Genomic DNA, 24,643 nt, shown 5'->3' with positions numbered 1-24,643 from the left:
AAATAAAGTGAGCCCTAGCCTAATATAGCTTGAGCCTAGGTGTGAATCCACTGCCTTCCTCTGAAATAAGCACAGTAAGTGTGGGGCTGCAGGGAATGTCCAGGAGATACAGTAATTTCAAAGGCTCTGTCTCTTCATGTCATTTACCTCTGCTTATAGCAGCAATACTTTTACTCAGACTTCCTGTTTCTGGAACCTGCCTTCTTTATTGCTGTGTTTATACTTCCTTCTGTCTATGATTAGATAAGCATAAAGCCCTAGATCTAAGCTTCGCTGTCTTCTCCCTCCCTCCCTTTCTCTTCCTCTCATTCATTTCATACACACTGGCTCACACGTCTTCTCTCTCTCTCTCTCTCTCTCTCTCTCTCAAAATGACAATTCTAGGTACAACTTTTGCTGTGTTTTTTTCTTTACTTCAAGTCGTTTCTGGAGAAAGTGGCTATGCACAGAATGGTGAGTCATTTCTAACTTTTCTTAAGGATTTTTGATTATCTGTAGCATAGTTTCAGGTTATTCTGTTCCCTAACAGACCTGAGTTGGGCACTGGGTTGGAATGGAGTTTGAGAATTTACCACATATTCAGTCAATTTTTTAAATGCTCTAACCACCATGACAGGGGGCATGGGTCAATACTATGGGTAGTTTATAAGACCTCACAATTCTCGAGAAGGAATGCATTTCACTCCCAAGTGTAAATCTTAAGTGCTGAATGATTCCTCTGCTCTTACAAAAAGAACACTCATGTAGGTGCTATGACTGTGCTTGTTGGAAAATGTCCAAGGTAATTTTACCTTGTCAGGAGATCAAGCTGGATTCATTTTGTTTGACTTTTTAAAAATCCTGAAAGCATAACTTTCAGGATGAGGTAACGTCCAGAAGCAACAGCTTTGTCTCCATTGACCAGTGCTATATCCTCAATACCTAAATCAGTGGCTTTGAAAATGTTTTCAAAATACTTCAATTTTGAGAGATTTATGTGAGATTTTTAGTAAATGACAGACTAGAGAAAGATCTAAATGAGTTTACTAATTGAAATACACTGAATTGTCTTCACACCAACAAAATGACCATATGTAATAATTCTCTTTGGAGTCTAAAAAACTTAGAACCCAATTCTGCCCATACATAAACACATTGTAATTATAACAAAACTAAGCAGAAGCTTCTAACAGCAGAAGGAGGCATGTAGGAATTTAGATCATCAACTTGCTCCTGCAAATTAAGCCCTTTCACTTTAAGAGTTAAAAAGTATTTGTCTATAGACAATATCAAACACATCAGCCTAATGACTCAGCGTAGATATTTTGAGTCATATAATTACAAAGGATGGAAATCCCTAGAATTTTTTCATTAAAGGAATTGTCAGAAAGTTGGACGTTTTTTACAATGTATGACTCACTTTATGGGGGATGATTTTATTATGTGCTAAAGGTTGCCTTGGATTTGCGCAAAGACTGATGTGTGGCAGGAAACATAAATCTTACTTTCTTTGATATCATCTATACTCACTATTTCTCCCTGGCGATCATACTATTTTTAAAATATATAAGAATTCTAGTTGAAAACTGGGTTTTCACTTCAACTTTTTAAATTTCAGATTTTTTTAGAAGATCTGTAATTACCTGATTCACATGACTACATAAAATACTTCCCAGTTTGGGGTATAAGGAATTCACATTCAGTTGCTGCTTGTTGAAAGTTGTTAGTTTTCTGAACATCACAAGGATGATCAAGAGAAGAAAGGGATACTTTTTTAGAAATCCAAATTATTTACACTATTAATTAACCAACTCCAGTCAGTAGGAAGAAAATTTCTAAATATCACTGACTTGCCTATAATACATATTCCACGAAATTTAAATTTTGTATAGATAAATATGTCTAGATACCTATTTAAATATAAATAATATTAATTATTGAGCATTTAAAGAATAATAGATTAACTCATTATTCAAAAGCTCTATGTAATTTCAAAACAATCGTGATAACACCTTCAATTGACATAAACGTTTAAAAGAGAAGCTCAAGTGTTTCATGTACATTTTCAGAATTAGAATATTTATTTTACTTTTTCATTACTTATTTCTTAGAAAATATTATACTCATAGCTAACCCTTATTAAATGCTGTGTTTTAAGCTACATCTTTGTATATATCCATTCAGTGATTGCTCATAACATGAGTTTACATATTAGAACATATGTCTTAGAGAAATTGCCTACCTGACAGAGAACCACAGCTACAAGGTAGAACATCCAGAATTTAAACGGACAGCTGTCCAACTCTGACACCATAGGTCTTCATCACTGTGTACATTAACTACTCTTAGCCAAGAATTTTTCAGCTCATGTCAAGTAGAATATTCTCTTTGTAAAATGCCATAATATTTTGTAAGACGTTGAAGGGAATTTTTCGTGGTTACAAAGCAACTCTGCCCAGTAATACCTACTGAAGAGCCAGTGAGCTGCTTCCTAAAACACAGCCATTGTAAGTGCAAGTAACTGTATAAATGCCTCATTGTATATTGTATGCTTTGCCAAACTGGATGACAGGGGGAGTTCTTTGTTATGTGGTCACCGGCATCTGCTAGAGTGTGCTGTCTCTATTGAAGAATCATAAAGACAAAGCTGGCCCAACAGGATGTCTGAATCCAAATAGTAATGTATGTTCTGTGCATAAGATTGGTGGACAAGAAAATGTCAGAACAATGTGAGGACTGCCATGTGAGGTCAGAGCCACTGCATTTAGAAAGCTGCCAGTACACAGGGGAGAGACCGAAGCCTACAAAATTAAGAATGAACATGTTGTGAAGTGTGAGCCCTATGTGGTGGGCTGCCTCTCATTATTTCACACTGTCATCAGAAGGAGAGCCCTACCCTGCTGAATTACATAAGGAACTTCTGCTGGTGGCAGAACTGTGAGCTGTATAGATTCTGGGAATGGCCATAAAGACAAATGCCTGTGGCTGTGAACAATGCCCACACCTATGGTCTAGCTAGGGCTGTTTGAGATTTGTTGCATTGACTGAACCAACCTGTCATTCAACTGGTTGGTCCATTTACAATCAGCTTTACTAAATTTCCCATTTTCCCTACTGGGTTATTTAAGTAAAGAAAGTGCTATTCGGACAGCCCTTGGTCTCTGGGACACTTGACTGGGATTCGATTTTAGTATATCTGTCTCCAGTGTAAAGCCTAAAGCCTTGGAAGCATCTAATCTCTAGAACCGATGAACCAAAATAACCTGGAAGCAGTCCTAGACTCACACCAGAGCACTCTGAGAATGGCTTTGCTTACTCTGGATTTTCTCAGGTCCCAGTGGGAGTACATTTTCTGACCTATTTATTTAGCCTCACTTTCCTATCATGTAAAACATACATACAAAATGTAGATTTCATTATAGGGTCTACAACTCAGCTCAAGAAACCAAATACTATGTGTGACAGATTACACTTTCCAAAAGTAATAGCAAAAAAAAAAAGAAAAAAAAAATCTGGTTCCCCACTTTCTTTGTGTCTATAGAAGAATCTATAAGAACAGAAGCAGAATGTACAACATTCATAGGAAGGTTCCCCAAATCTGAGTCCTGCCAGATCTAATTTTTTTTCCTAAGCATGTTTGTCTCAGTCAGTAGCTTAAGACAGTGGAGGTAATCAGTGCATTTAAACAGCCACAAAATGGAGATAATCAGTGCCACTTTTAGGTGGGATGCCTTTTTACACAAGGGAAAGTGAACTCTTAAAAAAGTGAAATTCTAACTGGAAGACAGCTATCATCATCCTTCATTTAAGAAAACAAAAAAAGATACTAGGAGTAAATAAATTATGATTTGTAATAAAGTCAAAAGTGAGATTAGGTAGCATGAGAATAACAGAAATAAAGTATTTCTTCTTAGAAATATACGGACAATCAATGTAACAAATGTAGCAGAAGAAATTTCAGTTTAAATACAGAAAAGAATGTGTTCAGTACCTCTGGTTCTTTAACTCAAAAATATTTGGAGGTCACTTGCTCATTATGATGGGCTTCTTTTTCTATTGGAAAACTCTGTTAGCATTGAGCATTTCTGGTTTTTGTTTTTTGATGGTTCGTTGGTTTTGAAATATTTTTCTTGTCTTTGCCCTTGGGCTTTCCTTCTTTAGATAAGACATGTCTGCCAATTTATTAAGGTCATGCCATATTTCAAAAGGATACATTCATTTGTTTCATTAACAGCAGCATATTTATTCCTCCCCAGGAGACTTGGAAGATGCAGAACTGGACGACTACTCATTCTCATGCTATAGCCAGTTGGAAGTGAATGGATCCCAGCACTCGCTGACCTGTGCTTTTGAGGACCCAGATGTCAACACCACCAATCTGGAATTTGAAATATGGTGAGGAATGGTGGTTTTAATGATTGCTTAGACATCCTCTGTCTCTCTTTTCATGTGCTTCTTTTAATACCTGCAAAAGAAATAACATGAGGCCTAATTAACAAATGTTAACATCTAAAGAATTCCCAAAAGCCTGCTGAAACTACTTGTCCTTCACCAAAAACACTTATGCAAAGCTCCCCTCGCAGTTCAACTTTCATATCTGGAGGCTCAGTCAAATGATGCCCTGGATCTTGGGGTATCCCACATTCCTCCCAACTTCATAGCAGAATTTAAATCCTGCATCTCCTACAACACTCCTCACCAAAAATCTATTTGCTCAACTTCAGACAATCCAGTATCTTCAAGTTGCATGACAGTTAAACCACCTTGTTTCCAATCCCAATACCAGTGCTTACTAGCTTTTTGACCTCGAGAAAGTTATGTAATGTTATCTATGTGTCAGTTTCCTCACCTGTAAAATGAGATAACCTGCCTCACAGGAAGTTTGTGATGGTTAGTTTCATCATGTAAATCACTCCAAATAGCCAGTGAATAACGAGTAATGGGGAAGCAACATTAAATTATAATTCTGTGAATACTGACATAACTTCTACCCTCTTGACACAATTTGACTTCAGATGATCCTCTCAATGTAAATTTTTTCAGAAATTCATAGGAATAAGTTGGCACTGTGTTTCACAAGGTCTCAGAGAAAAGGCAAAGAAGAAGAGTCTTTGGTTTGAAAGTTTACTTAAGGTCTCAGGGAACTTTATCTTCTCCTTCCTCCACAAGTCATCTCTTGTTGCCAAGGGTTACTATCTCTTGAGATCTGAGAAACTACTCTAACTTAAAATTCTGACATGTGGCTATCTCCAAATTTATATCAGAATGACCTAATTTTTAGTTAGTTTCCTAGTGAGCAAAGTAAGTCAAGATCCACCAACAGTAATAGAAGGCTTCTTATGTTCCATAGACACTGAGACAATTCTCCACAATATATAGTCCAAACAAGCCCTGAACTCCAACGTATGTTAATTTATGGGAGTTTCCTGCATCTATCATGCAGTGCTTCCTGCTGCAGTCCTTAGATAAACATGCTCTTGGACTTGATTATTGTACTGTGCGTTCCATCAGCCACTGTTCACTTCCCTAACATATTTTCCAGGAATAAAATATGTCAAAAGAACCGGACCCAGTTCAATGTCCAGAATCTAGGCTGGAAATGAATTGCACCAAAACAGCCAAACAACTCATTCAAACATTACACTTATTTTTATGGGCAAAACACCCTCCCACACAGAGGTTTCGCTTTGGCTTCTTTAACCAGCTGGCTGGTGGGCTGAGTGTTCGTCCTGATTTCTCTTGGCCAAGCTGAGGCTAATCTTTTTGTTCACTTTCATTCACACTGTATTTGACCACTTCCTTGACCACTCAAACACACTTGCCCTTTAACATATCTCTTGATTTTTTCTGTCATATTGGTATCTGTCCAGAGCCTCCTCTATTTGGGTTTTCCAATTGGATTCAGATATTTCCATTGGAAAGGTACTGCCTTAAGAAAAGTTTTCAGTGGAAAACATTAGTATGAGCTCTTTAGTAGATTAACTCCTGGAGTTCAGAGCCCTTAAAAGGATACCCAGTTTCACAAGACAGCCGTACGGTCATCCTTGATTGTCCGTTGTTCATTAATTTCATTCTCAAAAACATGGGAATGAGCTGAAAGTACCATTTTAGATACCTCTTAAATTCCCAACAGTACCAGAAACTTGCTACTGGTTGGGGACTGTAATTGGATATTTAACACATACTTTCCTTACAGATATATCTGTACTCAAGGGTTGAACTAAAAGCTATTGCCCCAGTTTCTCCACATCCCATATTTACCTAAAATTCAGAAATGGGACCCCACTCCCAGTCTCCCCTTCTATATTTATTTATCAAATTATGACAACATTGTCATCTTCAGATCTTTCCACCTGACGTTTGCCCTAAGCTTATTCCCTGGTATCTGTCTAGCTTACCCACAAAATCTGTTTTTATTTTTATCCTGTTCCAAGTGGGAAAGTCCATCTACCCCAACAAGAAACACAAGTTTCTAGTAACTTTGAGACACATATACACACATTCTCTTTAAAGCCTAAACAACTGTATAACCAGTTAACATAAAGTTATGATTTGGGAAAGCAGTTTTAAAGAATGTCCCAAAAATAATCACTATATTTAGCCAGTTGATTCGCTTAACATTTCTTCACCAATCTCTGGTTTTCATGACTGTAGGAGCTTAACCAGTCACTCACACACCACAATAAACCAAAGGTGAAAGATTCTGTACCTAAAGCTGGGGTGCACTCCTCCACATTTAACCTCCTGGCCAGCTCACCTAAAGCCAGACAAAACATGTTCCTCTTTCTGTGCAGAGTCCAGGAACCATTCTAGAAAGGACTCACTTGGGCACATGCAGAGAAGAGTGTACACACATCCAATTCACCAAAGAAAACCAACACACATTCTGGGTCGCAGGTCGTTCAAAAGGCCTTCCTTGAACACACTCCTTAGGATTTAAACAAAATTACGTCTGGTCAATGGAAAGAATTCTTTCATGTAAGCAAACTTACCCAGAGGCACTTTTTTCCTGCCCAGATCTTCATTTTCAATTTGACCCGCTTATACCTCCTTAGAGCTATTTGGCTGAGCTTAAAAAGCACATAGGAAAAACAAATTGATAACTGTGGTTATCACAGAAGAGGAATATTAAATTTAGGATTAGGGAAGGAAAATAACCCTGTGATTTTACTTTTATTCTATCTTTTTAAATTACCTTACAGTGAGAATATATACCTTTGGTCCTTCTTAAATTTTTACATTATTTATTCATTTTTGTTTACTTTCTTGCTTTATTACAATGCATTTTAGGAGTAAAATTTACATGTGGTAAAATGCACAAAACTTAAGTGAATTTTGAGAAATGTCTATGACATGTAGCTATTCCAACGATAAAGATATAGACCTTTTTTTTTCCCCTAGAAGGTTGCTTCGTGTTCCATTCCAGTCAACCTTCAGACCCCACGAGCAATCATAGTTCTCAATTATATCACCCTTCGGTTTTTACCAGTTTCTGATAGTTCTTATTAATAGAATAATGCTTTATTCTTTTCTGTTTTCTTTCATCTAACACAGTGTTTGTGAAAGCTAGCCATGTTGATGTCCATCTCATAGCTCATCTTTTCAATTGCTGAGTAGTAATTCCACTGTATGAATATACCACAAATTTTTATTTCTCCTCTTGGTGGACATTTGCGTTTTTTCAAGTTTGAGACTATTATTTTTTTAAGTTGCTGTTCCCATTATTCTACAAATCAGTTTGTGAATATATGTTTTCATTTCTCTGGGGTAAAAAAATAAAACCCTCAGAATGGAATTACTGTGTCATAAGATAAGAGAGTATCTAAGTTTATAAGAAACTGCCCAACAGTTTTTCAAAGTGGTTATACCATTCTACTATCCTCTCAGCAATATATAAGAGCTATATATCATTTGCAATATTTGGGTTTGGAACAGTATCTCCTTAGGCTTTTAATTTACATTTCTCAAATAACAACTGTTGAACACCTTTTCATATACTTGGTCATTTGTATGTCTTCTTTCGACGACCATCTCTTAAAATCACTGTGTTATTTGTCCTTTTATTATTGCTGGATATCATTCTTTATGTATTCTGTATCCAATTCCTTCATCAGATAGGTGTAGTGCATCTATTTTTTGCTAGTCTGAAGCTTGTCATTTTATTTTGTTAATGGTGCATTTTAATAAGCAAGAGGTTTTTTTTTTGATGGAGTCTAATATATTACTTTTTTAAAATATTTAGTGCTTTTTGTAACCTTGCTAAGATACCTTTGCCTACTCCCAAAGGAGGGAAGATATTTTCCCATGTTTTCTTTTAAATGTTCTACAGTTTTAGCCTTTATATTTACGTCTACATCAAACATATAATTAATCCTATATAATTATGTAGAACTAGGGTTTATATTTTCTATACATTTGCTCAGTTGTTTCAAAGAAATTTGCTGAAAATGATGTGCTATCATCCCATTGAATTTACTGGGTGCCTGCATTTAAAATTTATTAACATTGTATGTGAGTCTATTTCTGAATTCTTTCTATTGACCAATTTATTTATCCTTATGCCAGTACTAAATTGATCTGACTATCATAGCTCTAAACTAAGTTTGAAGTCAGGTTTCTGACTCTTCCATATTTATTCTACTTTTTCCAATGTTGCTTTGGCTATAATGGGTTCCTTGTATTTCCACATAAATTTTAGAATCAGCTTGTCAACTTCTTAAAAAAATCCACTGAGACTTTGAGTAATATATGGGCCATTTTGGAGAAATTTTCATTTTAACAATATTGAATTAGCTAGTCTGTGAACATAGCTCTCTATTTGTTTAGATTTCTTTTAAAACCTCTCAACAATGTTTCATAATTTCCAGTGCAAAGGCCTTGAACATATTTTATTAATTTTATTTTTAAGTATTTTGTGTATTTATTTCTATCAAATTGAACTATCATTTTTAAATTTTATTTTCCAATTGCTTGATGGTAGCTTATAGACATATAAACTGACTTTTGTATAATGGCCTTGATAATTCACTTTATTTATTTCTGTAGTTGTATTGAATATTCTTTATCATTTTTCACGTGAATAAACATGCTTTCTGCAAATACTGGAAGTACTTTTTTCTTCTTTCCAATCTGGATACATTTTATTTTTTTCTCTTGTTTTACATATTGGCTAAAACCTCCTGTACGTCACTGAATAGAAATGGTGAAAGTGGATATTCCTGTCATCTCCTGGTCTTAGGGAAACAATTTATGTTCACAATTTCAACATTAAATATGATAGTAATTGTAGGCTTTTTGCAAATGCTCTTTATCAGATCGAAGAAATATCTATTTCTTGTCTGTTGTGAGTTTTTAACATGAATAAATACATTCACGTTATTAAACAATGCTTTGAATACATCAGTTGACTATAACCAGGTTATTCATGTCTTCTAGTCTGCTAATGTGGCAAATTATATTGATTGATTTTTGAATGTTTAACCTGCTTTGATTTCCTAAGATATGCCCTACTTTGTAAATATGAATTACAATGAGTGTGTTGACATTTTCTTGTGAAACTTTGCTGATGCGTTTTTAAGGGATATTTATCTATCAACTTCTTTTCTGTAATATTTTTGCCAGGTTTTGGTACCAGGATTAAGCTAGCTTCAAAAAATAGGTTGAGAGGGGTCATTCCTCCTCTAGTTTCTAAAAGAATTTGTTTAGATTGGCACTATTTCTTTTCTTATACATTTGCTAGAATTTACCAGAATGTAACCATCAGGAATGGAGTTTTCTTTGTGGGAAAGTTTACTGATAGTAAGTTTAATTTCTTTGAAAGAAATATAACTGTTGAAATAATCAATTTCTATGTCAGATTTACTAATTTCTGTTTACAAAAACATTTTCATTACATCTAAGTTACTACATACATTAAAATAACATTTAAACTTTCCTTATTGCATTCTTGACATCTGTGTGATCTACAGTGTTATCTCCTCTTACATTCCAGATATTGGTAATTTATATCTTTGTTTTCTTAACCAGTCTTGTTAGGGTTTATCAGCCAAAATTACCTAATGAAAATCTCTTATGTTACCCATCAAATATATATGATGTTATATATAGATAACCCTTTATACTATGTTGTCAGTTTCTTTAACTCTTTTTTTATGCGATTTTTTTACAACTCTTATTTCTCACGTACATTCCCATGGAACATAAAAAAAAAAATTACTTCTTTACCTAAACAAAGTATTTGTTTTTCAATGATCAATTATTTAAAAATACAGGAATTTTTTCATGATTTTTATAAGCATGTTTTGACTATTTCAGGTTCAACTGCTTCTAATTCTGAGTAAACCATCACTAAGTATAATGGCAGCAGAAAGCCACATGATTTCAATTCATTATCTCTCATTCCTGAACATGACTCCACTCACCCACCAACATACCTATGAACAGAGTTAAAGTCAAACATATAGCAATGTGCATATGATACTATTCCATCGTATACAGGAACTCCCACCTGAATCAAGACATATCTCCTTTTCGTTCCTACAGTGGGGCCCTCGTGGAGGTAAGGTGCCTGAATTTCAGGAAACTACAAGAGATATATCTCATCAAAACAAAGAAATTCCTATTGATTGGAAATAGCAAGATATGTGTGAAGGCTGGAGAAAAGAGTCTAAACTGCAAAAACATAAATCTAGCCACTATAGGTAAGAAGTTGTACAGGTAAGAAGAAGGGGTATGCTTGTCATTTTTTGGATACCTGAAAACACTGTGTCTGGAAATTCTGTAGGTTAAAAGTAGACAAATCATGGAAACAATTGGTAATTGATAATAGCTAATTCTCTATTGCAAATTTTTTAATAAATGAAAAATTTGAAATTTTTGCTTTCCTGCCATGAAAGAATTCTGAGGCTCTTCAAATCCAGCTGTGAAAGAGAGTGTGCAAATCTACATGAAGTGTCTAACTGGAGCTGGGTTTCCTATCATCCATCCACAGGTGTCCTTTCTTTCCTCACCTGTCCTCCTGAATTATTTGTGGTCTTCTCCCCAAATTCCTACAACATTCTGAGTTAGTTTAGCTAACTTATCAAGTTACTTTAAAAAGCATATATATCTTCTCTATTAGTCGAGTTTTCTAGAAAAAAAGGGAACCAGTAGGAGGCCAGATAGATAGAGATGATTGACAGGAGAGATTTCTATTAAGAAATTGATTTCTGTGTTTGTGGGGACTGGCAATTGCAAAAATCCGTAAGGCAAGCCAGTAGGCTAGAAATTCAGGGACGAGTGCAATGTTGAGTCTAAATTCCGCATGCCAGGAAACTCAAGCAGATTTTCTCTTATTGTGCTTTTGAGATAGATTTGCTGCTTCTTCAGGGAACCTCAGTCTTTGCTCTAGAGGCCTTCTTCTGATGGGGTGATGCCCACCACGTCATGGAAGACAATCTGCTTTACTCAAAGTCTATCGATTTGAATGTTAACTGTGCCTAAAAAAATACCTTTAGAGCCGGGCACAGTGGCGCAAGCCTGTAATCCCAGCGCTTTGGGAGGCCGAGGAGAGTGGATCACGAGGTCAAGAGATCGAGACCACCCTGGTCAACATGGTGAAACCCCGTCTCTACTAAAAATACAAAACATTAGCTGGGCATGGTGGCTCGTGCCTGTAATCCCAGCTACTCAGGAGGTTGAGGCAGGAGAATTGCCTGAGCCCAGGAGGCGGAGGTTGTGGTGAGCCGAGGTCGCGCCATTGCACTCCAGCCTGGGTAACAAGAGTGAAACTCCGTCTCAAAAAAAAAAAAAAAAAATACCTTTAGTATTCCCTGTTCACACCCCCTTCAGCCCTCAAAAAGAAAATTAAAGGTAAGAGAGCAATACTCATTAGAGACAAGAAAGAATAAGAACCTCGCCCAGCTTTCTCTCAGCTTTGTTTCACTAAGATGGTAAAATAGAGAGTTAAAGCAGAAGTTCCATGTGTGAACAATTAACTTGTGAAAAAGCAAATGTAGTAGAAAAGAGACATTAGGCAGGTGACTGTGCATGTTGGCCACACAGCAGCAGCATTGGGCATGACCAGTGTGGGCACTGGTTACGGGCAGAGGACGGGGTATCTCCGAGGTTATGAAAGAGTTGTGTTTTGATCATTTGGAGATGAGGCCTCTATGGATGGGGCACCATATCTAAAGGCTCACCACTTACATTGCAAATTTACATTCACTTCTCCAAGAGTGAGCAGCAAAGGCAGAGATTCTCAGCCTTCGGACAAGGTCGTGGAGCATCAGAGCAGAGCCCATTCTCACAAAAACCCACACCAGCCTGCAAGCCCTTGGATGCACATGAACACTCACAATACACCCAGAGTCTCCAGGTGACACCAGAGTCTCCAAATCCCCATATCCCATATACCCAATGCTCTTACAGTTTCCATCCCCCAGCAGACCACAAATCAGGCATGCCTTTTGAATGGCAAGAGGGAGGGGTACGGTACACACACTGCTGGCAGCACAGGCCCTGTGGAAGAGTGGTGTGAGAAAAGCACTGGACAAGCAGGATGAGAGGCAAAGGCATGTCTCACACCGGCATCTCCTCTTACGTCCTAATGGGACACTTCATTACTACCATGTAAGTGAGTTTAAACTGATGCTTCTGATTGAGCCCCAGAGCCAGAGCTCCCCACCCACCATCTGCACACTCACTTCTCCTCGTTTAGGCATCTCTTGACCCAATAAAGCTGAAGGGGGAAGCTTCCTGCCTTTCCACTTCTCCTGGCAGAGTAGATTGATATGATTGTTCAGATTCTACAAGAACGTATTACCTCTAAAATATTGCTTGACAAATGAGCCACCTTTTCTAATTTGCTCAAAGACATGACTTGGGCTTGAGGCAGAACTGTCCAGAGAGCACCAGGACAAGCCGCTGTGATGTGCAACAAGAGAGAAACAAAAGCTAAATGAAGAAGAGTGAGCCTCAGAATCAGAAAATTGGATTTAAATTCCTTTAAACCGTTTTACAGGGGCCCAAACCTAATTAACTTCTCTGAGATTCAGTTTCCTTATCAATATGGTGGTGACAAGTGAAGACAGCATAAGCAAAGCACACAGTACTTAGGAGATGTGTTCTTCCTTTAATTCCTTTTTTATTAAAAGATGGGCACGGGGCAGGGGTTTCAGCTCAGAAGGCCTTGTTGAGAACAGAATGAAGGGCAGGAACTGGAGAGAGGGTGAAAACGTTGCCAGCATTATCTGTGGGGCAGTTCTCCACCCTCTACCTTTCCTCCTGCTTCCCTCTAGGTCTCAGGCATCTTCCCTTTTGATAGACTTCCCCTTTTACAAGACATCCAACTGTGAAAAATGAGTCATTACTCTCTTTTCAGTACCTCTAAGGCAAAGCAGGGCAACAGGCAGTCACCACTATGAACAAGTGACTACAACAAGAGCTAGGCCAAACTCTGCCACGAGGTTTTCACTTTATTGGGCCAGTAATGCTACAGTCCAGCTCAGACTCTACTGAGTGAAAGTTTGATGAACCCATATCCTCTTATGAACAACTGGGCCTTAGATCAGTCATGCAAAAAGTAGCACACCCCTCCCCAGACAACTAACTTCCCAGGCTGTGATCAGTGAACAGCCAATAGGGCAGGTCAGGGAAGTCTCAGGACCTTTCTAGGAAATCAGTACCTTTCTCTGGGTTTGTTCTGCCTGAAATAATACCTGTCTCCCTCCGACAGCTTAGCATATGTGGAGCATTTGATCCTAACAGCAACTCTGCAAGGCAGGAAGGCAGTAGAAAGAAGCCCAAGAGGAATTCAGTGTTAAGGCAGAGAGACTGACAAAGGGGGGCCCCCTGAGGCCCCTCTGGAAGGTCCTGGCCAGGGCCAGGGTGCAGACCCTTCACGTCACTATAGCTGAGATGAGGTGCAAGGTTCACAGCATATAACCTAATTTCATTACAAGAATGAAGACTCGAAGTTTAAATACTACTGCTATGGGGCTCATTAGTAACAAGTTCTCCAATATTCAAAAGGCAAAGAGGATGTGTTTCAGTGTAAAATTAACACTAGCTGCTGTAATAAATAAGCCCCCAAACATATGACATCTCAAACACCGTAAGTGTATTTCTCACTCACAATCAGAGTCAGAGTGGATGTTTCTAACCTGCAGGTGGGGCTCCTCCAAGCAGTATTCCGGGCACTTTCCATCCTAGGGCTCCACCGTCTTTAACGCAGGACTCCAAGTGGTGGAAGAGGACGGAGCAGGGGAGTCACACGTGGGTGTGTGTCTGGGCCGGGGTGAGAGTGGGTTTGCATTTCCTCTACTCACCTCACTCACAAGGCCACATCCAACTGTAAGGGAGACTGGGGAATGTGGGCTGGATTTGAATCCAAGAAGATGAAATGGTTTTCTGAATAGTTGGCTATTTACTGACACAAAAAGATCAGAGTGATTTGCAGAGGAGACGAATTTTAAATACTATAATTATTTCCTTGGCCACATTTTAGACAGAATTTATTTCTTTTTCTTTTCCAGTTAAACCTGAGGCTCCTTTTGACCTAAGTGTCAACTATCGTGAAGGAGCCAATGACTTTCTGGTGACATTCAATACATCACACTTGCAAAAGAAGTATGTAAAAGTTTTAATGCATGATGTAGCTTACCGCCATGAAAAAGATGAGAACAACTGGATGGTATGTAGCTCAACTACATTAATAAAATAAAAACGTATGAATGTTTTATATTTTGCTGTTCTAGTAGTGCATTTCCCCTGGGAGGGCCTAACAATTTTGCTTTCAAAACGTACCTTCTACTGAAAGAAGCTCCCAATACTAGCCCCACAAAAACCTGGATTTTCCCTGGTGCATACTCTTCTAGCTCTAGTTATTTTTTCTTGCTCTAATTTTACTCTTCAGAATGTTTCTACATCAGTGAGTTGGGTAACAACATAGATTGAGACCAACTTGATCCTCCATATTCAGGGGCCTCAAAAACTGCCGTGTCTAGTACCCCTTTCATAGGCAAATCAGGCAAAATGTATATCTGGGTATAACCACCAAGTCACAGGCACATTCTGGCTTTGGGATTCGTGGGACCAGCATGAGATAAGGAACAGAGACATAATGTTTGTCTTTGTTGTTTTTATTTTAAAGCCAAAGGTCGTTGTTTTTGAAGTAACAGCTTAATTTTCATAATTAAGTTACTTAGATGCTCTCTTCATGATTTGTTGAGGTTGGAATGATCCGGCAGTACCTAAAAGTTATTTTGGAAAGGAGGTAGCAGAAGATTGGAGTGTACCAGGTTATGAGATTTCTTTTAACCCACTAGCTTAACTTCTTTCTGCACCTCAGGGATGAAGAGAAGATGATGATTTCTCTTTCTTAAGGCCTTCTTATTCTTGCTGTCCCCATTTTTTAGATCAAGATTGGCCTTGATTGTTTGCTGTGAAATGCAAGATGCTACTTGCATACATGCAACGCCTGACCCAAACCACCTGCTCCCTCCTTCCACTCAGCCACCCTGCCCTGGATGCACACACCAACTGGACTACCTTGATCCTGCCCTCTTCCATTATTCCATTGGTGAAAATTGCCCCAGTGGAAAAGCAACTTAGTGGAGAAAGGAGGGATTACGAATAAATGGTGACAGGACAATTAGTTAAATTTAAAAAAAAAATTTTTTTGAGACAGTCTTGCTGGGGCTGGAGTCCAATGGTGCAATCTCTGCTCACTGCAACCTCCACCTCCTGGGTTCAAGCAATTCTCCTGTCTCAGCTCCCCCAGTAGCTGGGATTACAGGCAACTGCCATCATGCCCAGCCAATCTTTGTATTTTTGTAGAGAAGATAGTGTTTCACCATGTTGGCTAGGATGGTCTTGAACTCCTGACCTCAGGTGATTCACCCGCCTCGGCCTCCCAAAGTGCGGGGATTACAGGCGTGAGCCACCATGCCCAGCCAAAAATTTTTTAAATAAAAAACAAAAATTAAGGTAAATACCTACCTGCCTTCATAACAACAACAAAACAACGTTTAAGGAAATTATATAACAGTGAAACTCTAAACAAACTAGAAAAATATAGGCAAATGTTTAGATAATCTTAACATGAAGAAGAACTTTCTAAGCATCAAATCTGTAGAAGAAAGGAAAGGATTGAGACATGTGACTACATGAAAAGTAGAGACTTAGGTATGTCAAATCACACAATAATCAAAAATGCAAATTTAACAGTAGGATTAAATGCCACATATACAGCTGATTAGTATAATTAATATATAAAGAGGTCTTATAAATCATTAAAAAACAAATATGACAATAGAAAAATGAGCAAAAAATTGGGAAAATCTCATAAAATATGGAATATATAAATTCAATAAATACATGAAAATGAACTAATTATCAAATAAATAGATATATAAATAGCAATAGACTACTTTTTATCTATCAAATGAGTAGAGCATGTTTTTGATTTTATCTTAAAGATGATACACTGTGTGGGGGAGACTTTTATCTCTATATTACTATTGGCAATGTAAAATGGCATCTTTCTGGAGAGAATTGATTCCTGCTCACTAACCTAACCTAACCTTTCATCTTCCCTTGATATGTAACAGGAGAGAGAGAAAAGTGGAAGATATTGAAGTGTGGAAAGGGAGAGCCTGGGCAGTGCCTAACTCACCTGAATAAGACCCATCATTTCCCTCTCCTTCTTGACCACTCACAGCATCCTTTATAAGCTCAGATTCAGTCTCCAATTTTGCTGTTGACTCTTTCACATATCAGAGCTCCTTATTCTAACAAATATGAGACAACCTTAGGAAAATGTTTATGGGACTAAAGGAATTCTACCTGAAATGATTTGGGAGATTTAGGCGACACCTCTTTTCCCGTCCTAAGAACGTAACTGCACTCTTTACTCTCTAGCACGTGAATTTGTCCGGCACAAAGCTGACACTCTTGCAGAGAATGCTCCAACCAAAAACAACGTATGAGATTAAAGTTCGATCCATCCCTCATGATTATTTTAAAGGCTTCTGGAGTGAATGGAGTCCAAGTTATTACTTCAGAACGCCAGAGATCAATAATCACTCAGGTAAAGAATGGTGGTAGAGTTTTTGTTCCCCCAGAGTGCTTTGCTGGTCAAAGTGAGGGAGCAAGTGAGAGAAAGACCATTGAAACTAACCAGCAAAATAGGACCCCCCTGGAGTGCATTTTTACACTTTGGAGAATGACTTGCCTGCTCTCCTTGCCCCTTTTGTGAAGAACAAGGAAGCTGAGGGAGTGGGGTCCCTACTTAGCTGAGAACTAGTGCAGGTGGTCTGTGTTCCTGGAAGCCGCCATAAATTTTGAGCAAGATCCCCAACCACTACCTCCAGTTAACCGATTTATCCTGGGACCCCAATGGCTGGTGACTCTAAGGCCTATCCAAGAAGCACATTTATTGGTGTCAGGTGTGCAGGCAGGTGTGGCTGTCCCGTATTTCCTTTTCCAGAAGGATGAAGATATCCTTGGAACTGGAACTGAGAATATTTAGGAACTGAGACATTCCCTCCCTAGAGTTTGCAGCGGGGTGAACATCTCTCTCATTATCCCCTGCTCAGGCTTCTTTCCCTTGGTGGATAGTCAAGAAGGGAAGGGAGCATTGGTACCTTTGATGTCAGACCATGTTTACATTTCAAGTGGCAGATGTTCTGGGCCTGGTCACTCGAGTCAGTGCCTTTTAAGCCAAAATCCTTCCATAAAGCTGTCACATCTCTCTGTTAACTGAAAAGCAACTTTCAAGAAGTAATAACTGGGCCCACATTACTAAATAAATGTGAAGCATCCTGAGACCCTACCCCACTGCGTGGCTACTGAATGCTTACTACAATCTATTCTTGCTTTCCAGGGGAGACGAATCCTATCTTACTAACCATCAGCATTTTGAGTGTTTTCTCTGTGGTTGTGTTGGTCATCTTGGCCTATGCGTTATGGAAAAAAAGGTGATTTTCTTCAACTAATAAAGAGGGTGATTGTGTGGGATCACAGACAGTTAGAGCTTGATCCCCACTTATTGATTAGAAAACTGCAAAGGGGAATAAGGCATTTCACAAATTTAGTGCCCAGTATCCCTATCTATCCTCAGTGAATTCCTACAGTGAATTTCCTAAGAGGCAAAAATATATAAATTGGACATTGGGCAAACCCTGTATCCCTGTCACCAAAGTAAGAACTCTGTAATGCAATGTTTCACAAGCTTTTCTTCCAGCATCCCCTAAAGGTTGCAGAAGCCATCATTCATGGCAAATGCACAATGTACTTGAAGTTTTGACTTTCAGTATATAAATTCACAGAATATTGTATTCTAATCCATGCTAAGGCTATGTTTGTTTCATCATAAAAATGATGTGTTAAACATGCAGTTGTTAAGTCACTTAATATTCTAGGAAGATGCCCTTGGCAGAAGGCTACATACCCCCAAGATTATAAATACCCTAATTTGAAAAGCACTGCCTTGAAAGTACTAAGCAATTTCCCTGGGTAATTTGAAAATATTCCCCCACTTCTGCCAAAATTAGGTGACAGAATTGCTGCCAATAAAGAGAAGGAATATAAAGGCAACACTTAAATTGGAAGTAAACAATGGGATGAAATTGTACTTCCATAGCTCCACCAAAACTACTTCCTTGCAAGCCTTGGTGTTCCTTCCCTCCAGGGATTTTTCCCAGAGGTATATTACTGTCATGTCTGGTTCACAGAATGGATTGATAGCACTGGTCTCTGGTTGAATTGATAGGGCCCTGAGGCCCAGAGAAAGCAAGTTCCTTGAGCATGGTCACCCACTAATTGTGATAGAGCCAAGACTGGAAATCTGTTCTTCTGATTCCAGGCTCAGAATAAGTGGGAAGACTCAGTGTGCCTGTGCCCTCTGCCATTCACCTCCTCTATCAATGTCCTCTGATTTCAGGATTAAGCCTATTATATGGCCTAGTCTCCCAGATCATAAGAAGACTCTGGAACATCTGTGTAAGAAACCAACAAAGGTGAGTGTTTTGGTGCTTAAAAAATATTGTGTTGGCAACATCCCGGTGGCCAAGAATGACATTCCAGGACAAGGAACAGTTGATGCCCCAAATACCTCAGTTTCTGGTATTTGTTGCATCCTGTAACTAGGGTCCCTCCTAAAACCCTAGCTGCAGTAGAGAACTGAAACAACATACACATCTCAGAACTTCTGGGCTCCCTGGAGCTGGAGAGCAAAGCCACTGGTCACGTCAAGTCTTGAAGTGTCTCAGAAGCAAAGAGTCCATTGAGGAACATGTGGGCAATTCTGTGACGTTCCCTGTCAGAAAACTCGTCAGACCTTTTCCTGAACTGAACCTTTGGTGGTGTGTCTCTCTGGTGCCGTTTTAATGCCTTCTCTCCTTTTTCTGTGCAGAATTTAATAGTGAGTTTCAATCCTGAAAGTTTCCTGGACTGCCAGATTCATAGGGTGGATGACATTCAAGCTAGAGATGAAGTGGAAGGCTTTCTGCAAGATACAGTTCCTCCACAACTAGAGGAATCTGAGATGCAGAGGCCTGCAGGGGACGTGCAGAGCCCCAGCTGGCCATCTGAGAATGTAGCCACCACCCCAGAAACTTTTGGAAGAGATCCACCCCTCAGATGCCTGGCTGGGAATGTCAGTGCATGTGATGCCCCTATACTCTCCTCTTCCAGGCCCCTAGAGTGCAGAGAGAGTGGCACGAATGGGCCACATGTGAACCAGGACCTCCTCCTTAGCCTCGGAACTGCAAATAGCACCCTGCCGCCTTCATTTCCTCTCCAATCCAGAATCCTGACATTGAACCCAGTTGCTCAGGGGCAGCCCATCCTTACTTTCCTGGGATCAAATAAAGAAGAAGCATACGTCACCATGTCCAGCTTCTACCAAAACCGGTGAAGTATAAGAAACCCAGACTGAACTCACCGTGAGCCACAAAGATGATTTAGAAGGGAAGTCTAGAGTTCCCAGTCTCCCTCACAGCACGAAGAAGACAAAATTAGCAAAACCCCACTACACAGTCTTGCAGGATTCTGAAACATTGCTTTGACCACGTTTCCTGAGTTCAGTGGTCATGAGGCAAGAGCACCCTGCTTCTACGATGTGGATTTGGTCACAGGTTTTTTAGGGTTTGTTTTTGTTTTTGTTTTTTTGAGATGGAATCTTGCTTTTTCACCCAGGCTGGAGTGCAGTGTCGCTTGGCTCACTGCAACCTCCACCTCCTGGGTTCAAGCCATTCTCCTGCCTCATCCTCCCCAGTAGCTGGAATTACAGCCATGCACCACCACACCTGGCTAATTTTTGTACTTTTAGTAAAGACGGAGTTTCACCATATTGGCCAGGCTGGTCTCAAACTCCTTACATCAGAATCCACCCACTTCAGCCTCCCAAAGTGCTGGGATTACAGGCGTGAGCCACTGCACCTGGCCTGGTCACAAGGTTTAAGTTGACCTAATGATTCAGCTATTTTTTTTAAGAAACAGGAAAGTATGAAAGAGTAAAGGAAAGGATTTAGGAGTGAGGAAGGCAGGAAGAGAGCAAGAGGGGAAAGAAAGGAAGAAGAATAAAAATGATAGTTGCCTTTATTAGGATTTAGCATATATCCAATGCTGCACACCTTGCCTCACTCTATCCTCACAATAATCATGGGAGCTGTGTGCAATTACTATAACTGCTCTCTTTTTTATAGATCATTAGATTCAAGAACTAAGGAGTTAAGTAACTTGTCCAAGTTGTTCACACAGTGAAGGGTGAGGCCAAGATATGATGGCTTGGAGTCTAATTGCATTTCCCTGAGCCATGTGCCTTTCTCTTCACTGAGGACTTCCCCATTCTTGAGTGCCAAACCTCACTAGTAACAGGATGTGACTAGATAATTTATGATCCAAACTGGGTCATTTTGGAAAGCGAAAGGGGAACTTATATATAATCCCTCCAGGACAATGAGAAGAAACTAGGACTGCCCCAGACAAATGGGGACATACCTATGGTCACTTAAATTAAAATGGCTATGAGAAAGAAAGTGGGGGAAATTGGTCTTGTGGGTGTGAAGTCCCATGACCAGCCATGTCAAGAGAAGGGAAAGAAGGCAAGAAAAGCCATGAAGCCCATTTGATTTCATTTTTCTGAAAATAAGCTCAAGAGGGAATAAATTAGAAACTCACAACTCACAACTTCTCTTGTTTGTTACCAAGACTGTGATTCTCCTGCTGCTATCAACCAACTGCATCCATCCATGATCTCAGAGGAACCTGTCGCTGACCCTGGACATGGGTATGTTTGATGAGTGAGAGGAGGCATAACTCCTCCCATGTGTATAGACACTACCCAGACCTAAATTCATCTGCAAATTGTCCTGAGTTCTCCAGCAATAGATACTGCTACAAACTTCAGGGAGAAAGAGTTTCAAGTACATGCAATGAGTGAACTGACTATGGCTACATTCTTAAGATGTACAGAAGAGACGTATTATGAATGTTTGACATTTATCATCTTGCCTTTCTTGATCTAGATTAATTTCTAATGACTAGCTCAAAGTCAAGGCAATTGAGTAATGCTAGCTCAGGGAAGTGCAGCAAACCCCTCTCCCGCAGGCCTCCAGACCCTGGCTGTTCACAGAACCACAAAAAGCAAAACCTGCACAGAAAACTAAAGTAGGGGCCATAGGTTCAGGGTTTTGTTTGAGATTTGTTGTTATTGATTTTCTGTTTTGAATTTTTTTCTTTGTTTGGTTTTTACTTTATTTAGTGGGATTAGGTATTTCAGTTTTCTTGTTTGTTTTGTGTTGTCTGTGAATGGGTTTTAACTGTGGATGAATAGACCTTACCTGTTGGCTTAACAGACTGGTAAAATCAGACCATCTTGTTCTTCAGATGAGTGTTTTCCTTTTCAAAGTGCTCTCCTCTGCATCAGCAGTCATAAATACAACACCGTAATCCCTTATGTTTACTTAGTGCTTTGGCAGTTTTCAAAGCACTTCCATAAGCATTCTTTCCACCTACTTGATAGGCATTTATGGAAAGCCTGCTATGAGCCAATCATAGTGTTAGGCGCAGGGGATCTAAAGACAAATAAGGATGACACCCTGCCTCATAAAGTGCAAAATCTGACTAAAGTGACAGCTTAGTAAACAAATTTTTTTATACTACAAAATGCTACAAAAGAGGCATGTTGAAAGTGCCCTGTTGGCGACAGGGCAAATGCCACAAAAATCATGTAAATTTGCATGGAGGAAAGGTAGAATCTGCCTGGTTTGTAGGAAGCAGAAAACGTTTTTCATCAGGTGGGCAAGTGCTCTTTACCTTTTGTAGAAGTGAGAGTCAAGTCTCAAATAGGAGGTTCCACAAAATCTCATGCCCAGCCTAGGTCTCTGATACCTTATTCACAGAGGTTCTTTGAAGTATTTATTGTTTTCTTTGACTTATGGAAAAATTGGGACGCAAGAAGACAGGTAAATGACCCAACCTCACACATTAAGTCAGAACTGGGAGCTGTAATGTTGTATCCCTGGTATAAATAGACAATCTCTCGAGGAAATGAAGAGATGAACTGCAGAGAAACATCGAGGTATCTCCAGCTCTAAACTCCTCTGTCTCAGTATTGTTTGGCAGATGTTATTATTGGAATTTAGTGTCTGAGCATCTGTCTGTTACTGGAGTATTTAAAATGCATGTATTATAATCATATAATCATAACTGCTGTTAATTCTTGATTACATACCTAGGGACAATGTGTAATGTAAGATTACTAATTGGTTCTGCCCAATATACTTTCAGATTTTATTAAGGAAAAAAAAACCTACTGATCAGAGGCAATGTATTAATCAGAAATGTAAACTGCTAATTCTATGTAGCATGAAATGAAAAGGCAACTAAATTGGTCCAACAACCATGTCTAGGGCACCCTGGCTTATGCGGTTAATTTCCTACCAACCTTTGCCTCTTCCTTCAATGCTGTTTCCATGGGAATTTCCTTTAGAAAAGCCAAGTGTGGGCTGTTTCAGAGGTGCATACTGTATTTTCTTAGCTCTTCTAGAGGGGCTATAAGACTTGGAAGGGGCCAGGAAGAATATATGGTAGAGCTCTGAGAAATGATGCAGTTTAGGTGGCATTTTTGCCTGGTCCATGATTTATTGTTGGGATTATTCTTTAAAATATCCATTGTTCACTACAGTGAAGATCTCTGATTTGACTGTGTACTTTCCACATGCATTACAAACATTTTACAGAGCTGCTTAGTATATATGTATACAATGTATATAGCCATATCATATTTAATTAAATGCTATGGAACTCTTTGTGGCTGTGCCTGTCTTCTCTGGAATCTGTGAATAGAGGTATACCCAGAAAGGACCACATGTCTCTTCAGCCTCTGAAAACATTATGATGTCACCTGCTGTCACTTTATGGGTTTGGACTTTCAGAGGAATCTCTTTTAATCAGTTAAGTAGTTAATCAATTAATAAATCAATTAACAATTTGTTGAGGATCTGCTCTGTGCAGCTTTGCATTGTGCTGGTCACTAGGGTTACAGAGGTAAAATGGGACACTTCCAGCTCACAATTGCATGAAGGCAAAGACACCTAGGAATAGGCACGATGTCATACCGTTGCTTTAATGCAAAATATCCATCATAATTTTTAGTTATAAGCAAGAAACATCAGTTTTGGCTAACTAAGCAGAAAAGGACCTTATTACAGGTTATTAGGAGGGCTCACAGACTATCTAGGAGGATGGAGAACTGGTCTTGGAGGCCACAAAGCCACTTTGTATCTCTGCCACCGGCACCTCCAGAGACTGAAAATAGCTACCTCCATTGCTACCACCAGCCCAAAATAGTCTCAGAAGCAGCACCCAGTGGCTTCACATCCCTGGCTGTGGGCTTAAAGGCAGCGGAGACTGTGGTTGATGAAACCTAGTTCAGATGCCTGAGATCTAGCAATGGGTAGTGGAGAAGAGAATATCAGACATTTTCATCTTCCAGTAAGAGGCAAGAACCATAACATGGGGCATTCCCCAAATATAGGAAGAACATTCCACTTCTAAGTAAGGGGGAAAAAAAAAAGAAGAGCAAAAGGAGGAGAAGGACACACTACAGAATAAATAGCAAAAAAGGGCAACGTGAAGGAGGTCCCACTTGATATGGTAGCACAGGGTAAGTTAGGGCACAGTAGGTAACGGAGCCTGAAATGCAGGAAGGATGCTTTCTGGTAGAGAAAACACTTGTTCAAAGTCCTGATGTAAGTGCATGTGAAACATTTGCAAGGTTACCAATACAGTGGGGGATGCCTCCTTATCTGTCTCAACTGAGAACAGTAATGTGTTGGTGGTTACTCCAGAAAGTTGTACAAAGAGCGCTTTCGTAGAAAATAACATAGATGGGGCGCAGGGGCTCACACCTGTAATGCTAGCTTTGGGAGGCCAAGGCTGGTGGATCACCTGTGGTCAGGAGTTCAAGACCAGCCTGGCCAATATGAAGAAACCCTGTCTTTACCAAAAATACAGAAAAAATTCAACTGAGCATGGCAGCACATGCCTGTAATTCCACCTACTTGGGGAGGCTGAGGCAGGAGAATCACTTAAACCCAGGAGGCAGAGGTTGCAGTGAGCTGAGGTCATGGCACTGCACTCCAGCTTGGGCAACAGTGAGACTCCATCTCAAAAAAAA

At 39.4% G+C, this 24,643-nt stretch overlaps 1 protein-coding gene across 1 annotated transcript; it reads left to right on the top strand.

Moving 5' to 3' along the window:
• Nucleotides 1–218: 218 nt before the first annotated feature.
• IL7R (interleukin 7 receptor) lies at nucleotides 219–19,904 on the top strand. The gene is made up of 8 exons (XM_017548272.2): nucleotides 219–453; nucleotides 4,236–4,374; nucleotides 10,522–10,679; nucleotides 14,493–14,650; nucleotides 16,879–17,047; nucleotides 17,843–17,936; nucleotides 18,902–18,977; nucleotides 19,373–19,904. Exons 1-8 carry the CDS (start codon nucleotides 372–374, stop codon nucleotides 19,874–19,876), a joined length of 1,380 nt encoding a protein of 459 aa, XP_017403761.1. The 5' UTR covers nucleotides 219–371; the 3' UTR covers nucleotides 19,877–19,904.
• Nucleotides 19,905–24,643: the final 4,739 nt, after the last annotated feature.

Source organism: Cebus imitator, unplaced genomic scaffold (assembly GCF_001604975.1).
Source record: "Cebus imitator isolate Cc_AM_T3 unplaced genomic scaffold, Cebus_imitator-1.0 Scaffold205, whole genome shotgun sequence".
Taxonomy (NCBI): domain Eukaryota; kingdom Metazoa; phylum Chordata; class Mammalia; order Primates; family Cebidae; genus Cebus; species Cebus imitator.
Note: the sequence above shows the minus strand (reverse complement) of the source record. Positions and strands in the feature narration are given on the sequence as shown.